The sequence below is a fragment of the Penicillium waksmanii genome, assembly GCF_028829765.1.
Source record: "Penicillium waksmanii strain IBT 27052 chromosome Unknown utg000001l:1.0-4852451.0:1.0-4856178.0, whole genome shotgun sequence".
NCBI classification, from domain to species: Eukaryota; Fungi; Ascomycota; class Eurotiomycetes; order Eurotiales; family Aspergillaceae; genus Penicillium; species Penicillium waksmanii.
Genome location: NW_026643248.1, coordinates 4,276,541 through 4,296,061, shown reverse-complemented (window position 1 = coordinate 4,296,061; position 19,521 = coordinate 4,276,541). Strand labels below are relative to the sequence as shown.

General features: G+C 47.9%; 9 protein-coding genes across 9 annotated transcripts; 4 read left to right on the top strand and 5 right to left on the bottom strand.

The window, feature by feature from the left end:
* Positions 1-38: 38 nt before the first annotated feature.
* N7481_001495 (uncharacterized protein) lies at positions 39-953 on the bottom strand (the record flags this gene model as incomplete). Its single annotated transcript, XM_057260714.1, has 6 exons — positions 39-242; positions 302-420; positions 472-509; positions 590-677; positions 730-856; positions 921-953. 6 exons carry the CDS (start codon positions 951-953, stop codon positions 39-41), a joined length of 609 nt encoding a protein of 202 aa, XP_057128546.1.
* A 1,067-nt stretch (positions 954-2,020) lies between these two features.
* Positions 2,021-3,654, bottom strand: N7481_001494 (uncharacterized protein; the record flags this gene model as incomplete). The annotated part of the gene is made up of 2 exons (XM_057260713.1): positions 2,021-3,243; positions 3,339-3,654. 2 exons carry the CDS (start codon positions 3,652-3,654, stop codon positions 2,021-2,023), a joined length of 1,539 nt encoding a protein of 512 aa, XP_057128545.1.
* A 669-nt stretch (positions 3,655-4,323) lies between these two features.
* N7481_001493 (Zn(II)2Cys6 transcription factor) lies at positions 4,324-6,360 on the top strand (the record flags this gene model as incomplete). Its single annotated transcript, XM_057260712.1, has 1 exon — positions 4,324-6,360. The coding sequence occupies one exon, from the start codon at positions 4,324-4,326 to the stop codon at positions 6,358-6,360; it is 2,037 nt and encodes a 678-aa protein (XP_057128544.1).
* A 989-nt stretch (positions 6,361-7,349) lies between these two features.
* N7481_001492 (uncharacterized protein) lies at positions 7,350-7,616 on the top strand (the record flags this gene model as incomplete). The annotated part of the gene is made up of 1 exon (XM_057260711.1): positions 7,350-7,616. One exon carries the CDS (start codon positions 7,350-7,352, stop codon positions 7,614-7,616), a length of 267 nt encoding a protein of 88 aa, XP_057128543.1.
* A 990-nt stretch (positions 7,617-8,606) lies between these two features.
* N7481_001491 (SDR family NAD(P)-dependent oxidoreductase) lies at positions 8,607-9,380 on the bottom strand (the record flags this gene model as incomplete). The annotated part of the gene is made up of 1 exon (XM_057260710.1): positions 8,607-9,380. One exon carries the CDS (start codon positions 9,378-9,380, stop codon positions 8,607-8,609), a length of 774 nt encoding a protein of 257 aa, XP_057128542.1.
* Positions 9,381-12,333: 2,953 nt separating this feature from the next.
* Positions 12,334-13,109, bottom strand: N7481_001490 (SDR family NAD(P)-dependent oxidoreductase; the record flags this gene model as incomplete). Its single annotated transcript, XM_057260709.1, has 2 exons — positions 12,334-12,855; positions 12,912-13,109. 2 exons carry the CDS (start codon positions 13,107-13,109, stop codon positions 12,334-12,336), a joined length of 720 nt encoding a protein of 239 aa, XP_057128541.1.
* Positions 13,110-13,857: 748 nt separating this feature from the next.
* On the top strand, positions 13,858-14,858 carry N7481_001489 (phytanoyl-CoA dioxygenase family protein; the record flags this gene model as incomplete). Its single annotated transcript, XM_057260708.1, has 2 exons — positions 13,858-13,994; positions 14,048-14,858. 2 exons carry the CDS (start codon positions 13,858-13,860, stop codon positions 14,856-14,858), a joined length of 948 nt encoding a protein of 315 aa, XP_057128540.1.
* A 483-nt stretch (positions 14,859-15,341) lies between these two features.
* N7481_001488 (uncharacterized protein) lies at positions 15,342-16,914 on the bottom strand (the record flags this gene model as incomplete). Its single annotated transcript, XM_057260707.1, has 2 exons — positions 15,342-16,558; positions 16,617-16,914. 2 exons carry the CDS (start codon positions 16,912-16,914, stop codon positions 15,342-15,344), a joined length of 1,515 nt encoding a protein of 504 aa, XP_057128539.1.
* A 643-nt stretch (positions 16,915-17,557) lies between these two features.
* On the top strand, positions 17,558-19,341 carry N7481_001487 (Zn(II)2Cys6 transcription factor; the record flags this gene model as incomplete). The annotated part of the gene is made up of 2 exons (XM_057260706.1): positions 17,558-19,141; positions 19,276-19,341. The coding sequence occupies 2 exons, from the start codon at positions 17,558-17,560 to the stop codon at positions 19,339-19,341; spliced, it is 1,650 nt and encodes a 549-aa protein (XP_057128538.1).
* Positions 19,342-19,521: the final 180 nt, after the last annotated feature.

The window sequence follows — 19,521 nt, the reverse complement described above, 5'->3', positions numbered from 1 at the left end:
GTAGCTTTGTTAATAACTGGTGTCGCTACGGATTCTGCTTAGGATTTGTACGCAGATCTGTGCTTTGAAGGCACACCGTCTGGATGCACGGTGACGGGTACGATTGCAACGATGCCCGTAACATTTATCTCTTGATCGAGGGTTTTCAAAACGACGGAAATAGCCAGGTTTCCTCCTGCAGAACCTCCTATTGTAAATAGTCTTGTTTGGTCTCCACCCAGACCAGAAACATTCTTCCATGCCTATAACATGATAAGAATCTCCGTTAATGCATCTCCGTTAATAAGCCGGGATCACTTACCCAAATGAGTGCGTCTACAGCATCATTGTGCGCAGCTGGGGCTTTGAATTCAGGAGCAAGACGGTAGGCTACCGCGATTATAATGGAGGGGACCTGAACCGCAACGTGGATGCATGTTGCTTTTCGAATGTCAAAATGTGGATAACAGATTTATAACCTTCCAAACGTACCCTCTTCCGCTTCGATGCTTCCAGAAGCCCAACCTCCGCTGTGGAAGCTATGGCATTGTTAGTCACAGCTAGATTAGTGAACTAACTAACTAAGTGCGATTTCTAGGAGTGTACCTACTAAACACCGACTGGCAGTGGGTCCTGAGTAGCTACTTCTGGCGTGAACACTCGAACACGAAGTCCCGAATCGGTAGCACGTTCTTCTACTTCAAAATTAGATCAGCCCCAAAAAAGCTTTCAGCTCAGTTCAATCATTACCGATCCTAGGCTTAGGATTTAGCACAGGGTAAGTAGGATTCAAGTTATCCGCGATGTGGTTGGAAGCTTCTCTTATTTCTTCAATGCTGCTGAGCAAAACGGGACGAGATCCAAGACCTTGTTCAAGCTACTTATTTCTGTAAGGCCTGTCAGGTGTAACTACAAGGGGGGAGGGAGGGGAGAGAATTTACCAGCACCCAATCTGGGTGAATGGGAACTGACATCTTTCTTGTAAGCTTCGTTTGTCTCTTGATTATACGTGAATAACCGAGACTACAAATTAAGGTGGCGAGGAGCAGTGTGCAGTCGTCCCATTTATAGGCTTCGTGTATTATCCGCCCTAGTGCGGGGTTCCTTTTTTTCGTTTTGGAAACTGCGAACTTTAATGACGTTGCCAGGTTGGGCGTGGGTCCCTCCGGTCTCGAGTATAGCAGTCAACAGCGAGCTACGACTCATAATTAAAAGGAGTTTGATTGAGTTTTTGCTCACCTCTAGAAGCGTCAAGAGCCGTTAACACACCTGCAGTAATAGACAGGATCGAAGTATATCGACACTACTTGCCATAAAATAGAAACCGTGAGCATGTAACAGTCACGAGAAAGAAACTGATAGTCCAGAAAAGGTGATAATGAGCCCCTACTCATACAGTACTTGATAAAACCTTGTACGCGAGATGAAGGAAGAAACAACTTTGAGTTGTAATTCGACTAATGGTGATAGAGTACAATTTATGTGCTACATTGAACGGACAGTCTCTGAGTAATTCGTACCATTACCACAATAAAACCATCAGTGAAAGTGAAAGTGAAGAACATTCCAAAGTCCTAGCCAATCCATCTCTAGTCAGGACATTTTCATCTATCTTTATTTTTCAGATCTTCCATATATAGATTATACTCCAATATCAGGTAGACTGGGCAGAGCCGGCCATTGGCATTGACAGTACTCCCTGTTAACCAGTGACTGGCTATCTCTGACAGAAATGCCACAATTTACGCAAGTCATCCACCTCCGATATCCTCGCCGCGGCTAGAATTTCCTTCATCAAGTATGAAGGCCAGAAACCCTATTCTGATAAAGGGACAGATACTCGAGCTTCGTGAATTTAAACTGGCTTTTAGTTTTTTCGACAAGTAAACCAACACTTTGAGACGGTGAACTTATTTAATCGCAAACAAAATGACTGTATCCAGACCAAGTCTACTTCGCTATTCCCTCATTGGCCCTGCTCAACATCCACCAGGGCCGTCGAAATAATGCAAAGAATGTCGGTCTCCCGAGACCATTCCAATCACTGTGAAATAGCCTTGGGTTCTTCAAAAGCAATCCTCGAGTATGCCAGCCAATTCATCCCACTGGTAGCGCATACCACCGAAAAAACCACTATAGCCCAATTCATCGTATCCATAGTGGCGGGTATGTATGGCGGAAAGCAAAGCCAGACAAAAACGAAACAGATCCAAAACACCGAGATATAGTTCAAAACCGTACCGAACACATGACCCAGATTAAAATAATGAGCGCTAGCGAAACCAGAGCGTTTCCCGACCAGGGAGCAAAGAATAGGAATAGCGTACGAAGCGAAAATGCAGAGGACTGCGGTCCCTAGGATTGCGTTAAGGGCGGTCGCGGAGCCGAGCTTCAATAGCCCGATGAGGATGCAGGCGAAAGCGGAAAAACAGACACTATTAACCGGTACCTTCCAGCGACCGCTGATTCGGGCCATGAAGGGGGAGAAAGGGACGCCGCCGTCGCGGGCGAGCGACCACCAGATACGGCTAAAGGTCGTCATCATTGTGACACTAGCGCAGAGGAAGCAGGTGATGAAGACTAAAGAACCGACTATAGTCAAAGGGAAGGATTCGAGAGAGTCAACCATTAATTGTATTACCGGTTGGCCGCCGACAGGATTGAGCAGATTGTCTGGTTTTGTGATGCAGAACATATATACCAGAATCATCGGTAATCCACTAGCAGCGCTCGCCAGGGCACTGATGAACATGACCTGCGGAACCTGACGTTCTGGCCTTGGGAGTTCTTCGGCCATGTGTGCCGCGCTGTCAAAGCCGTTGACCGCCGTGAGTCCAGGGAGGAGACCGAGGAAGAAGACGACGCCGTTAGACGACCAACCGGTCTGATTGACAAACGCTTTGAAAACATAATTGGAGCTTTGCTTGGGTTTCGCACGGACCAGGAGGACGATAAGGACGAAAAGAGCACCAGCATTGATATAGATCACCAGCCCCTTGAGAAATTGAGGGTACCATTTGAAGAAGGGGATATTAGGTAACAGGGTAAAGACACCGACGGCGAAGTACCCGACGTACAAGTGCCACGGCAACGTGATAAAGGTGGGGTGGCATATTTGTACGAGGGCCCAGATCAATTGCGATGAGATAAGGAGTGCGGCAGAAGTCCAGAAGAAGTAGCCCGCCGCTGTGAGCCAACCGACCAAGTAACTGAGGCTACGCCCGCGCCCACGAGGAGCCAACTTTGCGGTCCAATAAATTTGCCCTTCGAAACAGAGTCAATTAGGAGAGTCTGCCAAACATGGTGGCTTCCGAGACCAATCGAAAAAGCAAGAGCCGGAAGGAAAGGCGAGCAATTACCTGAAGAGTGCGGATATTGCGCCGCCATTTCTGCCAGGGAGGCACAGATGCACATATCCAGACATACTGCAAGTATATATCCATAGAAAAACACGGGGCTGCCTCCCACACCGATAACAACGGAGAGGTAGGTGCCGACGGCCAAGGGCGTGGACGTGACGGAGAAAGATATCCCCAATGTGCTCCAGAGACTGAAAGGCTTGTCGACTTGGACGGACTGCACTTCACCCGAAGCCACGTCGTGGCCAGGATATTGTTCGGAGGCGGTGTCGGGGGTGTTCATTCCCACATCCTTTTCCCTAATAATTTTCGACATGACGAATGGAAAAGTAGAGTTGAACGGAGAGGTATAGAATTGTTGCTCGAGGGCAAGGTAAATTAGGTCGAAGTAGATGGGGCTGTATACCTACATTAGGGCCTGCTATAAGACGTCTCGCAATTGTTGGTATTTGGGTCCCCGGATAAGAAAGAGGCTTGGTCGGCGTCTCTCATATGTGTTGCTGTCAGCTGCTACAGCTTCACCAAGGATTCACCAACGCCTTGCGAATTAAGGTTGACATACCGAAGCTTATCAACACAAGTTCTCCGTTATCCATAAACTCGGGTATTAACGAGACGGAAAAGCCAATCAAACTTCCGGGTTCTGTTGGGGTTGATACATGTAAGCACCAAGCCGCTCCCTGGGGAGGCTGAGACCTCCACAGGTGCCAAGAGGGGGCGAATCACGCCGTTGGCGCTAGCGAGGATTGGAAAGTCACAGCGAGAAGCGGGGTAATCTAGAGCAGAGAACTTTAAACACTCGTCAGTTACTCGTCACGAGGTCACGTTATGGGTCTATTGTTCGCGGTCTCGGCCGGCCGGACATATTCCAGCCGATAACGCATGATAAGACCCGGTCGAGCCCTCCTTCGAACGGCAGGGTCTCTGTGTCAGTTGCCAATTTCCAAAACCTGCAACTACCTAGCGTTTCCACACCGACCCTACCATGACCCGGCGTGCTACCCTACGATCCAGGAAGCCCGTCAAGCGATCCAAGACGTTCACCGGGTGCTGGACCTGTCGCTCTCGCGGAGTAAAATGTGATGAAGGCAAGCCGATATGCTCGCGATGCGAAAAAGGCCTCTTCACTTGCGCCGGATATGGAGTGAAGCTGATTTGGCCTGGCGATGGCGCAGAGGGTGCGATCTCTGTCCAAAGACGTCTGCTTAGTCGTGTGCAGCATGAGGCCCCAACTCTGAGTGACCAAGCTCTCGACCTTTTCTTGGAATCCTTGGATTCCTCTGTCACTGACCAGGAATGCTGTGGTCCTTTTTCGGTCTTCAGACTATCGTGGTCTACGATATTGGAGCCTGACACATCGTCAAGGAAAGCTTCTGATGACATTCAATCAAGCATATGCGTGCACGAAGACACATCACCGATTCGGAATCTGGAGGCCGACAATGCCAGTATCTCATTTCTATTCGAGCAGGATGAGAGCCCTCCCAGAATCGAAGGGTATCTTCATGACACGCCTGAAGAAATGCTATTTGACGATCTCAGGCCCCTGCTGGGCACTGATAGCTCGTCAAACCTTGTCGTAGTGGGTTCTGAAAATTACTGGGGCGCTGAAATGCTTCTCGCGCTCTACCACAGTCGGCCTGGAACACCTCAGGGCTCTCGGACTGACCATGCCCCACTCCATACCTGGCACTCCGATGATTGGTCTCTGCTCGATCATAATGAGGCACAGAATGCGGAGACGCCCCTGCCTACGTTGGAGTCGGACTGTTCGTTCGAAGACTACATCATACAAATTGAGTTGGCCAACTTTCTCTACTCGATCACTCCCCTCGGAACCAGTGAAGAGCGGCAGTTGATGCATTACTGGGTCACGTATCTGAGCAACCTAATGGTCTCCGTGGGGTCGCCAGACAACCCGTATCGTACTCTCTGGGTTCCGATGGCTTTGTATTCAGGGCATGAAGTTCCCGGACATGCTGCTCTCCTACATGCTATCTATGCAATCTCAGCCTTTAACCAATCCCAGAAGTCCAACTCCGGCCACAAATCCTTCTCCATAACGGCTACAAAACACTATCAGCTGAGTCTCGGATATCTACGAGAGGCGCTGACTGAGGATCGTGGCTCGCAACGGGAAGCCATCTTGGCAACCATCAGCACCATGTCATTTATCGAAGTTATAAACGGTAATTCCTCCACATGGCGTGGCCATCTGAAAGGGGGGCGCGAATGGCTCCGCTCGTTTGAGCGGACCAAATGGAATGGACCAGGCACATCGATACTTTATCAACTCTTCCTGTGTGCGGAAGCTCTGGGCTCTTCACTTTCGAATATGGCTTCCAATGCTCGTCCTGGAAAATTTGTCAACATTTGTGATGAGGAATACGCCCACAAATGTGTCATTGGTGTCACGAGCTTATCTTTAGAATCGGAGTATTGCTTGGATCGATATTTCGGAATCACACTTCCAATATTAGAGGCTATTATTCACATCACCCACCTGTCTGTCCGGCCACGCAGGCCCTCAATAGCTGAGCTGGAGACCTTGGAAGTCAAAATTCGACTTAACAAACCAATAACACCGTCCCATTCATATACATTTGCTGCTTGGGGGAAGCATATCGCTATGGATTATGCGAGCGTCTTCTACTACGCATGTTACATTCATTTCAAGCATACGCTTCTCCGTGTCCACTCTCGGAACCTTCAGGACCTTGTCCGCCAAAGTCTCAAGCACTTAGAAGCCATCGAAATTCACGAGGCAACCTCAAGAAACTGCGGGCTCCTGTGGCCTCTTTTCATCATTGCCTGCGAGGCCGACGAAAAGGAGTCACGCATCACTGTCAGTAAATGGTTCACGAAAGGACAGTCAGTCGGCGTTGCGAATGTGACATCGGCAGCAAAAGTCGTCGTAGAGGTTTGGCGGAGAAGGGATGGGGCGAAGGGGTGTGGCATGGACGATTTCATTTGCTGGGGGAACGTTATGGTAGAGATGGGCTTAGATTTACTTTTACTTTGACAATCTGTGACGCCTTCGTGTGCGTTGCGCCACCGACATCTCAATGCACATTACGAGACGTGAAGACATGCCCAGTCCGACTAATGGATGTCCGACTGCGAGGCTTAACTGGCCACGGAAATCACGCCGGAACAGGTTATTTTAGACTTTAGCTAATCCGTTAGCGTTCTGGTCTGGGGGCTAGCACAGGGCGCACCTGGTGCTCGCTGTTGGTTTCCTTAGAACTCGAAACAACTCGCTGTCATCTGCCACGAAGGCGCAGAGATTGACAGAGCCACCCTTTTCAAAGTCAATGCCAGTTTAAACCTTACACCGTTCCTACCCTCGACACCGAATAACTAAGGTGTAGCGTATTGCGATACTCTTGGCCAATCTATCAATACTAACGTAGCGGATTCGACCCATTTTTCATCATCACCTTTCAGTCTCACCTTGGGCGTAGATCCTTGGAGATAGGTAACCCTATTCCTCCGAGTGGACCGAGCCCTTCCAAAGCGACGTTTGGCCATATAATCAATGGCTTCCATATAGCTATATACCGCATTGTATTTAGCCAAGGAAAACGCAGATCTACACGCTGGAAACGAGAAAGAACGGCAACAGGCTAAGCGGTCGACACGACAGATACCCCACAGCGGTGGTATCTCGGTCGCAGAGGGCCAGGCGTTGGTTGAGCGCCTACGCAGCCAGCCGAGGCTAAACAACCTATCAACTTACACAAAGGGCTGGGCAAGTCAATCAGTGGTGGCGCATATCCGGCCTCATTTATACTCCGCAATGAGGATACTCTTGGACAAGTCGAGCCATATGAGAGCGCATCTACATTTACACCCACTGCCGTCGGCTTGGCTGCAGTTACCGCTGCCCTGAATATTTACGATGAGGAGAATCTCACAGAGAGGAGCGCTGAGATGCAGCGTATCTGGGAGAGGGAAACTTCAACATGGAAATATCCATTTGTGAAATTCATCACCGCCTGAGGGTCCGATATGAACATTACACTCGTTGGTGGCTATCCTGATAAACGTGTCAACCCTTCCAGACTTGCGGCACTGATTCTGCACAAGGGAGTCTTCTTATATCCAATGGATAATCGCCTTCGGATGAGTGTGGCTATGACCATCACTGACGAACTTTTCTTGATGGGAATTTCTATCATCAAGGAGAGTCTGAACGAGATTCTAGAGTGCGACGAAATTTCCAGTGCTCAAAGCGAGGATTCAAAGTCGGTTACGCCGTGGGAAACGCTGGACTAGCCACGGAATCATGAAGCACTTAATCCGTTTTGCTAAATTCAACTAGGTTGCCATAATTATCCCTAAAGTGTCGAGTTTAGGAGGTCCAAATAGACCGGCTTATTCATCGTCCGCCCATTTCCCCATGACGTAATTCACAAGCGAGCCGATCACCCCCAAACATGTGTAACGGGTTTAGCGCTATACTGTCGCGTTCTGGCACCGCCTTGCCTGCCACTTCTATTAGTGTTTTGCTTGTTCCACTCCTTCTCGTCTCCAAGCTTATTGTACACAGTTTGTGGCCTAGTTAGATTGAATCTAACTCTTATTTTAGCCCTTCACATAATGGGGGTAGTGTTATGGGCGTGATGACCACAAAGAGATTACTGAAGGGTTCTTTGACTCCTGCAACTGTCTCACGGGAGTTAACTGCTCACCTCATGTGGTAGCTCGTCATCTCTAACACAGGATCCCCCCCACCTTCCCTTTGTATATAGAAATCATTGAAAAATACAGACACATTGCCTCCCTGCAAGGGAGCGTGGATGGGCCCTATCTAACGCTGCGGTCTGATGCGTTTCCATTTTAGACCGCAGAGACAGGTGACCTGTTACGGCCCAACAATACGCTCCTTATCCCTGTTGACTGCGTGAGGTCACCAATAAAATGGTATTTTGGGGTTGACCGCTCGCCTGGGAATTATATTACTTGGGAATGATGTTAAGTTATAGGGAAATGGTCGGACGATGCATAAGCTGGTCTCCTAGGATCCACAGTGGTATCCTAAACTCGACATATTTTTTAACGTTCACACGGAGAAGAGGTTTTATCTTTATACTTTATGGGGATCTAGACCTATTTTGGTTGGCGCTGGGTAGAATGTGTAACCCTAACCGAGAAGTAGCCCGTTCTTCATGGCAACACAGTGGGAATACCAAAAGGTTGTTTTGTATTGAAAAAAATAAATCTTCTAGAGGGTAGAAATATTATATTACAGGCACATTGCCGTGGTTAGACAAAACAAAGCCCACCGTTGGCATTCACCGTACTGCCAGTCGACCAGCGACTGCCTTCTTCAGACAAAAATGCCACAATCTGTGCGATATCATCAACATCTGCTATCCTTGCCCCGGCCGGAGTTTCTTTCATCTTAATATCCCACTCGTTAAGAACAGCTTGGTCGGTGTCTCGTAACCACATGTCGGTCTTCACAGGACCTGGGTTGACGCAGTTGACAGTGGCACCATATTTCTGACCGAGTTCGAGGGCCCATACTTTGGTTACTCCCTCCAGCGCCGCCTTTGTCGCACAGTAAGCGGTGGAATACGAGCCGCCCATGCGGGCGATCACGCTGGAGACATTGACAATTCGGGGAGCGGTACCAAGATGCGGCATAGCTTCTTTGACGAGGAAGGTAGGAAATCGAAGATTGCAGTCGAGGATCTTATCCCAGAGCTCGTGGGTCAAGTCGGCCAGAAGGCAGTCATCACCGGCACCGGCATTGTTGATGATGATATCAACGTGACCCCAGGTCTCCACGCACTTGGCCACAATTCGTCGCGGTGAATCTCGGTCACTGCCGCCAGCTTGCACACCTTCTGCGGCGACACCCAACGACTTAAGCTGGTTGATCACCCCGGCCGCCTGAGCGCCGGCTTTGTTGTAGGTGATGAGCACGTTGGCACCTCGCTTTGCCAGCTCTAGTGCAATGCCGGCTCCGATGCCACGGGAGCCACCAGTGACAATTGCAACCCGGCCTTGGAGAGACTTATGAGTGGATGCCATCTTCGAAGGTAGTCTTGGTGAAAATCGGTCGATCTCGATATGTAGATTATGTGCGCAAACTAGCGGAAGGAAAAGCTGGAGAGTGGAAAGAGCAAATGCTGGAGTAAATAAAACAACGAGCTAGAGCGAATATATAGTCCTGAAAGACTCATAATTTTTTTGGATTATTCCAAGTCATTGTCCTAGATCGGAAGGCTCGCTGTTGCTTGCCTCATATGTGATTGTAACATCGAGCTCCTCGTTATCGTACTTATCAGACCGAGCGCACGGTGCACGCCGATAGGTAATTGGCCGCATGATAGATTAGATACTGTCTTCTTGTATCAGTTGGAATTGCATTAAGTTGCAACGACCTCATGAACTCTCTCGCTATCGGCTTCCAGCACTGGTGATATCATATCAAGAAGGGGTTTGATTCTATCTTTTACGTTCCTCGCGGTATCGGGCCATACCCCGGATCAAATGGTTTGTTCATGGCGGCTGAAAGGTCATGTCTATAAAGAGCCATCATAGTCGTGTAATAAGCTAAGGCTTACTTCAATAAACCACGTTCCAAAACTTGTCACTCATGGACCAGAATCCCAGTAGAGTACCTTGCATCTTTCAGTGATGGCTACCAAGACCATCCCATCTGTTCTAGTGAATAACCTTAAGATAGTGTATAAGAGAAATAGGTAAGGAGGCCTAGTTGCTGCCTAGGAGGGAAGAAGAGGTTCAATGGTAGTGTATATAGTAGTTTTATGTAAAATACATTTTCTGTGGTCTTGAATCCATCTTGCAAAATTTGAACACTATTCTAGGAAGTGGTTTGGGGACCAGGGTTTGACAATCATATCTTATCAGGACTTGCATATTTCGGACTTATTTTCCGAGAATTAAGTTATAAGAGTGTAGAGATATAATTGATTTTCGAAAAATACTGTAAAGTTGACCAAATAGTGGCGTTTTATAGATCAGCAATACCTGGTGGTTGACTCATAGATAAAATTGTGGTTCATCTGTGTATGAACGTATGCCACCTTATAATTTGAGAGAGAGGCAGTGGAAAGGAAGAAAGCCTGAGCCAGAATCTCCGTTCATTTCTTTTTGTACGTTTCAGATTACTACTTATGGCAATCTACGATAATTTACAATAATCTGTTAAGCGTGAGAGCGATGTACGCCACATGAACACTATAGAGTGTTTGAGCATGTATGATTAGCCCTTGCCAGGATCTGTTATTACGGTAATGTTTGTGGTCTACCAGAGGTATAAAAAGTGTCAGATCATGCTAAATCAGTAATGGCTAGTATTGCAACGAGTGGGGGATTCTATTGGAAGGGGAAAAAATCAGTAGAAATTGACAGATTGAATTGATTAAAGAGTGGCAGGCAGATAGTATGTTAAATACAATCTGCAGAATTGGTTCATAGTTGATATGTGGATGGGATCAATTCCTCCATGTCTCTGAGGACCCATGGAATACTCGAGAGTTGCTTGTAAATGTTGTCTCGGATTACATCAAGAAGACAAAGAAAGGCGGGGGAGTGAGGAAACCAATAGGAGGCAGTGGTAAGTAGCCGCTCCACTATCCTCGACAGATCATAGGAATTGAGAAATTCAAGTCAGAATTTTTGCAGGAGAGCTGCGGATAATTTAGCACTTGTGGAGGACAGAATTTTAACAGCACCAGAATGAAAGATACTTTTTTCTCTGAATGTACGTCATCCGCCTTGATAGACGCGTCTTGCTGATCGTGCATACCTATGGGAACGGACTCAAGCATCTAGGAGGCCCGAAATGAATGAGCGACTTACGGGCTTCTGGGGTCGCTAAATGAGGTACCGCGTGGGCCTGAATTCCGTCGTGCTAAACCAAATCCAGGCTACGAAGCCACTCTTTGTATCTGCGGGCCGGTCAGCCTTGTCCGAGGGAACTCATGGAAATAGACGAATGGAACTTCAGGTTGACAGAGGCTAAGCACCATTGCGCATAGGCTTGAAGGATGGGAGCATAGAGATTTAAATGCACGGCTTCTCTCGGAGCTATCTTCAAGATGAACTTGACGTGCAGTAGGAACATCCAAGGGATTGTAAGATCAATCATTCAAAAAGCAATTGCCGAGCTTCGGTGTCAGCTTGAGGGAGAGAGACAGGCGCGAAAGGAGACAGAGCGGCGAGTGCAGCCCAATATACTGTTTCGTCTTCTCGATCGTTGCCACAACTCTCTGTCTCAAGCGATCCAAGTTGAGACAAACGCGATCCTAACGACCTAGGGCGATGCGACCGCTCTTGTCAACCGAATTTATCCCTGTTGAATTGTCCCTTGGGCTCACTTCTCTCAACTCCAAGAGCAAGTCTGGAGGAAATTAGAACCCCCCCGCCGCCTTCACCTCGCATTTACTATCCCCTTCTGATACTCAAACATATTAAATTGCTACGAGTATCCACATTAAGCCAATTAATTAGAAATCGTCGCCAGGAAGTTTGGACTGAGATACGGTGGAGAAACCCACAGAGTTCTTTCTCCAGGCAGATCTTGGCAGTAAGGACCGAGAGCTAGCGTACGTGGTGATACATCGATAACTCTTTGTCTACAAAAGGTGGGTATGTAGGTAGGGTACTGATATCATGAGCAAGATAGTTTATTTAAATAACCATTGGTTCACTAAAGACCAGAAATAGATTGACGTAGCGGCTTGATCGAGAGAGGAGGGCTCACCCTAGACGGGCTTAGATTACCTTTCCATGGCGATTATAGCGAGCCTCTTTGTTGTTTGCATCATTTGCATCATTTGCATACAAGGCTTATGTCAGATGGCTAATTGTTTTGTGCAAAGACTGTCTACTAATCAAAATAATCTGAAATGTCAAATGGGTAAACCGAAGAGGTGAACCAGGGCACAAGCAACTTAAAAATTCAGCGTCGTAGTACCCAACACACACACACACACACACATGCGGCACGCGTAGTCTAAACGAAACAAAGTCCCCCGTTCGCGTTCACCGTACTCCCCGTCGACCAGCGACTCCCCTCCTCAGATAAGAAAGCCACAATTTGTGCAATGTCATCTACCTCAGCGATCCTTATCCCAGCAGGAATCTCTTTCATCTTCGTATCCCACTCATCAAGAACAGCCTGCTCGGTGTCCCGCAACCACATATCCGTTTTGACCGGCCCGGGATTAACACAGTTAACAGTAGCCCCATGCTTCTGTCCTAACTCCTGTGCCCAGATCTCCGTCACCCCCTCCAGCGCCGCCTTTGTCGCACAATACGCCGTGCTGTACGAGCCTCCCATGCGTGCAATGGCGCTGGAGATGTTGACGATACGAGGCGCCGTTCCGAAGTGCGGTACCGCTTCCTTGACTAGGAATATCGGGAACCGCAGGTTGCAGTCGAGGAACTTGTCCCATAGCTCGTTTGTTAGGTCGCATAATAGGGAGTCATCGCCGGCGCCGGCGTTCGTTGATAATAATGTCGATGTGGCCCCAAGCTTCAACGGGCTTGACCGACAATTCGCCGAGGAGAATCACGGTCGCTGCCACTGACTTGCACGCCTTCTGCTTCGACGCCGAGCTCTTTCAGCTGGTTGATGACTAATGTCGCTTGTGTGCTGGCCTGGTTGTATGTGATGAGCACGTTCGCGCCGCGCTTGGCCAGTTCGAGGGCGACTCCGGCTCCGATACCGCGGGATCCGCCGGTGACGATTGCAACGCGGCCTTGGAGAAACTTTAAAATTGAGCTCATTTTTGAAAGAGATTGACTCTTTGCGCTGGCTCGGTTGAACTTGAGGATTACGAATGTGCAAACAAGAGATCGAGACGGTTGGGTCAATGGTAGGGATAAATATTTATTCGAGGACTTGGTATATTATTAGGAGCTTGGCCCTCATATACCTTTGGTACGTAGATATTATCGCAGCATTCCGAGCGTTATAGTCTCGAATGAAGGGGCTCGCTGTGGATTACTCAGAAGCAGCCTTAGCGCGGAATACGGTTGTCCTTGAGCCCCACCTTCAAATGTCCGCCACACTGACCCGAATCTGATAGATAGGCGATAGGAAATTACTCTGCATCGAACAAAATTTGTTCATACGTAATTTTATCATTTCTTCTTGATGACTTTGTCGCTGTTGGCTTTCAATCCTATGAGCTTATCTAGTCTTGCAAACGGGGAATTTGACACTATCCACTGCTGCTGGCCGCTCGGGATATCAGGGTATCTTGTCCAAATCTCAGAGATTGCATCCAAGTCTAGGTCGCTATCAATTTCCAATGCACAATATGCGCCAAATGATTCGATGCCGCTTGAGTCTTCTAAGGTTTGAGCTTGTTTGATATATTAGCGACATGTTAGACCCTGGATAGAACCATCAAGATATAAGGAGGCTCATGGACCCAGTTCGACATTGCAATAATTTAATCACTCTCAGAAATTTGAGTCTACTTTGCTCATCTTCCACAAATCACCAAGCATATTTATTTGCGCATCAACCATGACTGTCGAGACCAGATTATCAGTTCCCGTGGTGAAGGCCACGGCATCAGTTGACGAGATCGTCGCTGCCCTCAAACTGGCCGGAGGTGTGATTATTCGCAATGCAGTGGGACAGGCAGCACTCGACCAGATTGAGTAAGCAAGACCCTTACCCAAATTCATTCAGAACACAAACTAACCTATCGAAGGGTTGACGTACGCCCCGGACTTGAGCAGGACACAGCATGGAGTGGCTCATTCTTCCCATCACAAACCCGACGCACAACCGCGGCGCTTCAGAAGTCCCCTACCTACGGGCGCGATATTGTCATGCACCCACTGTTCCAAGGTGTATCGAAACGAATGCTGACGGAAAAGCAATGGTTCTGGTCTGGAAACGAAAAGCAATGGACCGTCTCCTGCCCCCAGCTCTCCAACACCATCGTCTTCAGCATCGGGCCCGGTGCATCGGCGCAACCTCTGCATCGTGACGATTCAATTCACCAGCGATATGCCCATTTCGCAGATGTGTATCCGTCCGGTCGTGAAGGCAATCAGCGGGACAGCAGCATTGGTTTTTTCGTTGCTGGTAAAAAGGCCACCAAAGCCAATGGCGCCACCCGCTTCATCCCTGGTAGTCACCTGTGGGATCAGAACACCCCGCCAAACGAAGAAATTTGCGAGTTTGTTGAGATGGAGCGCGGAGATGCGTTCATGATGCTTGCCTCTTGCTTCCATGGCGGGTCGGCGAATACCACCACTGATGAGGAGAGGCTTATTTTCTCCAGTTTCATGACAAAGGGATATTTGCGACAGGAGGAGAACATGTATCTTTCTGTAGATATGGATGTCATGAGGAAATATCCGGCCGATATTCAGAAGATTGCTGGATATAGCCTGAGCGAGCCTTTCTTGGGATGGGTGGACTCGACTGATCCCAGAAAATTGCTGGATCCCACTATCCCCGACAACACTGATATGTGGACCGGAGCGGAGGAGCCGGCTGATCCTTGGGTCTAGTTGCAGCTTACTGTGTAGTTTTCGCTCTATTAGGTACAAAGGATTTAAATGTGTTTCTTGCTCTCGTTATTTTGATTCAGTGAATTTCCTATCTCCCGATTTTACAGTTCCAAGGTTCACTCATCAATCTAAATTTCTGTTTTCTTTTCACATGACAGCCCTGAAGTGAGAACATAGTACTAGCACGCTTTTTGTCAAGTTTCACACAGGATGGAAATGTGCCCCTCCAAGGTTCAAATGGCTACCCCGATCAATAAGTTCCTGGGATACATCATTTCATGCATAGAAGGTACTATACTAAAATCACGGAATATAGTTCTAAGTCCACCCACCAAAAGTAGGGATAATAATAAATGGAGTCAATACATCGTAGTTTTGATCATCTAATTGGATCGTTTTCACGTGATATTAATTTTACGTTTGAATTATCGTCCGATGGCTCTTATGGGTTCGGGTATACCGAAGACATAAGTTTCAGCTTCTTCATATGGCGCTAGGAACATGGAACCCAGTTTTCGCATGTATCAGCCAATTGATTCCGCTGATCAAAATGACAACAGCACAAACTAGGACCGCCCAATTCATGCTATCCATCGTCACTGGGAGATACAAAGGAAAGCATAACCAGACGAACACAAAAACGATCCACACCACCGAGACCAGATTTAACGCTGTGCCAAGTCCCCTGCCCAAACTAAAATAATGGGGCCTTGCAACGGCAGATCGCTTGCTCAAGAGAGAACAAGTAATTGGAATGGCGTAGGAGGAAAAGATGCAGAGAACGGCGGAGCCCAGAATCGCATTGAGTGCTGTTGCAGAGCCGAGTTCAAGAAGACCAATGAGAGAGCAGGCAATCACAGAGAAAATTATGCTGTTGATCGGTAGCTGTGAGGAGTGGCTGATCCTGGCCATAAATTTGGAGAAAGGAACACCGCCTTCGCGTGCCAGAGACCACCAAATCCGGGTGAAAGTCGTCAACAACGTTACGCTGGCACAGCCAAAACAAATAATGAAAATCAAGCTTCCGATGATCGAAAGTGGAAGCGAGCGGAGAGAGTCAACCATCAGCTGGATGATCGGCTGTCCACCCACGGGGTCCAGGAGATTTTCGGGGTTTGTGATGCAGAACATATAAACCAAGATCATTGGTAGTCCTGAAATAGCACTTACTACTGCGCTGATGAACATGACTTGGGGAACCTGTCGTGAAGGTTCCGACATTTCTTCTGCCATGTGCGCGGCACTATCGAATCCGTTAACGGCTGTGAGGCCCGGTAGCAGACCGATGAAGAACACGACTGCATTCGATGACCAACCAGTTTGGTTCACGAAGTCCTTGAATACGTAGTCGCTCGTTTGTTTGGGGCTTGACCGAACAAGTAGCACGATGAGGATAAACAGGCCGCCGAGATTGATGTAGACCACCAGGCCTTGCAGAAATAGAGGATACCATTTGAAGAAAACGGTGTTTGGCAACAGTGCCCATAGACCGATCGCAAAATAGGCCAAATAGTAGTGCCATGCTAGAGGAGTAAAGTGGGAATGGCAGATTTGGACCAAGGCAAATATCAACTCGGAGGTGATGAGGAAGGTGGCTGCTGTCCAGAAGAAGTATCCAGCCGCTGACAGCCAGCCAACGAGGTAGCTGAGTCCACGAGCATATCGCTGAGGTGCTAATTGGGATGTCCAGTATACCTGGCCTTCAAATTATCCGTTAGCAGGAGAAAAGAGTGTAGAAAAGGATGAGTATCTATTTACCTGAGGAATGTGGGAAAACAGCAGCTAGTTCTGCCAAGGAAGCACAGATGCACAGGTTGAAGATAACAGAAACGATGTATCCAAAGAAGTATACTGGACTGCCACCAACGCCAACACTGACTGAAAGATATGTACCAATTGCCAAGGGCACTGAAGTGACGGAAAACGAGATTCCTAGTGCGCTCCAGAGACGGAACGGTTTGTCGAGTCCGACGACCTGGACATCGCCGATGCCGATTTCATGGCTAGAATCGTCTTCATTGGTGCTTAAAGTCTTCATATCTTGTTTTCCTTTCATACTAGTAGTGGTGTCGGACATAATGAAAACGATCAATAACAAACTAAACAGGGCCCTGACGGGTGGGAACATCAGCTTTGGAAAACTAAAACTTGAATCATCGTATTATTCGACCCGAACAACAGTTATATACAGCCTAGAGTTCTCCTATGGGGCCTAGAATTGGAGAATTCGGAAGACTTTAATTCCACTAGGTTTGCACCTATCTGTGACGGACATGAACTTGAAGATACGACAGTAGCCACCGATATGAAATACGAAGATATGCATAGGGTAAGTGGTGTTCAATCTTGCCTCCCTGTCGAGGAAGATCTTCCTTATCTTTGGATAGCAGATAAGGGACGTCATGGGAAGCTGACAACCCTAGGAATGGCGACCAATTGAAACCACCAATAACGTGGAGCATGGACAGAATTCAGGAAACTCACAGCGAGATGTGGGGCGGTGATGAATCATCGCAGACTTTGATATTCGCATAGGCATTGCTAACCGCTTTAGTTTTAGTTAAGCTCACGGACCGCTTATGGTTTAGTTCTCTGGCAATTCCCTCTCAACGATAAGGCTCCACTAGTCTCCACCATTGGGAAGCCTTCGCCATTTGATTGTCTCTTTGTCACTTGCCATTTGAAAATTCAATATCACCATGCCCCGACGAAGGCCTAGGGAAGCTGTGAAGCGATCAAAGACTTTCACAGGCTGCTGGACTTGCCGATCCCGAGGAGTCAAATGCGGTGAAGAGAAACCGGTCTGTGTCAGATGCAGCAAAGGGTCCTTCCATTGTGAGGGCTACGGAGTTAAGCTGGTTTGGCCAGATGAATACAACAATAATCACACGGGCGCCCAGAGGCGCTTGTTTTCCCAGCTGCAGAAGAGCAATGGACCCACACTCAGTGAACTGCAACTTGATATCTCTCTCGAGACTTTGGATGCAGCGATCGTCCTCGATCAAGAGCAAGATGGCCCCTTTTCGGTCTTTAGGCTGCCATCCTCTGAAGCAGAAATTTCCCCCGGGATTTTGATCTCAGACAGTGAAAACTCACGCTATTGTGTTGATGTGGAGTCCTCAAATCAGTCCATCGGAGGAGATGGGAACTCGCTCTTTACAACCTCGTCTTCCAAAGAGTCCTGTATCTCAACCACATTGAAGAGATTGGGTGAATATGGGGTTTTGCACTATAATGAAGACAAAGATTTTCATATTTCGTCTGAAATATGCCGTTCTCAACCCCGTTCGCATCACAAAGTGGCATTCCATTGGGAGTCCTGGATGGAAGACGCTATCGATCCTCTTGGGCCGCTCGAATATTTCACACCTCTCGATCAGCCGGGACCCCGAGAAGAACGAGAATTAATGCATTACTGGGTGACGCATCTGAGCGACCTGATGATATCGGTCAGCTTGGTAGAGAATCCTTACCGTACCGTTTGGATTCCCATGGCTCTGGAATCCTCGATAGGCAAAGATTTATTACTTGAAAACTCCGCTCTGCTTCATGCGATCTATGCGTTGTCGGCTTTCAACAAATCCCAGCGCATAGACTCAAATGGCCTTCCTTACTCCATTAGCGCCATCAAACACTACCAATTGAGTCTCGAGTATCTCCGACAGGCATCAATGCAGCAACGCGAAGCGCAGCTAGAAGTTGTTCTGGCTACAATCAGTGCTCTATCGCTCACAGAGGTTATCAATGGCAACTTCTCATCCTGGCGCAACCATTTAAGAGGCGGTCGTGCATGGCTACAGTCCATTGAGCGAGGTAAATGGACTCATTTGCAAAAGTCGGTGACTTATCAGTTCTTCTTATGTGCTGAAGCTATTGGATCCGTCCTCCGAAGGGCTGCTGGGAATAAATCCTTGGGGAACACCCATGCTCGTATCGTTTGCGACTCAGACTACGTCCAAGATTCAACTTTTGGTGTTACAAGCATTTCTCTAGGCACAGACTATGTTCTTGATCAATACTTCGGTATCACGAAACCCATATTGGAGGCCATCACACATATCAATCATATTATTGGTTCTCCCTACCTTCCTTCCAAGACTGAATTGGAAGGGCTTGAGATTAAAATTCGGCTCAACAGACCGATTCCTGTATTGACCAGAAAAGCGAATTTTGATCCCGAAAGCCAGGCACTTATGGATTACAAAATGATGTTCTATTATGCCTGTTATATTCATTTCAAACACAACCTACTGCACACAGCGTCAGTGGACCTTCAAGGGGTAGTACGTCACACTCTCTTACATCTACGAAATATCGAAATCCATGAAATGACCTTTGGATGCTGTGGGATACTATGGCCAATTTTTGTGGTCGCATGCGAATCTGACGAACGCACGTCACGAAACGCATTCCTCAGATGGTTTTCTACGAAGGCAAGACTGGGCATTGGAAGTATGCCCTCGGCTTTGTCTGTGGTTGTTGAAGTTTGGCGCAGGAGGGATGCCGCAAGGGTCCGTGATAATGGCAGCTGCTTTGTGAGCTGGGGGGGAAGTCATGGCGGAAATGGGATTGGATTTGTTCATTATCTAGTGATTCACTATATCCTGATGTTCCAAAGTTTCATTCCAATAAATATATTTATAACACGCATTCCACTAAAGAA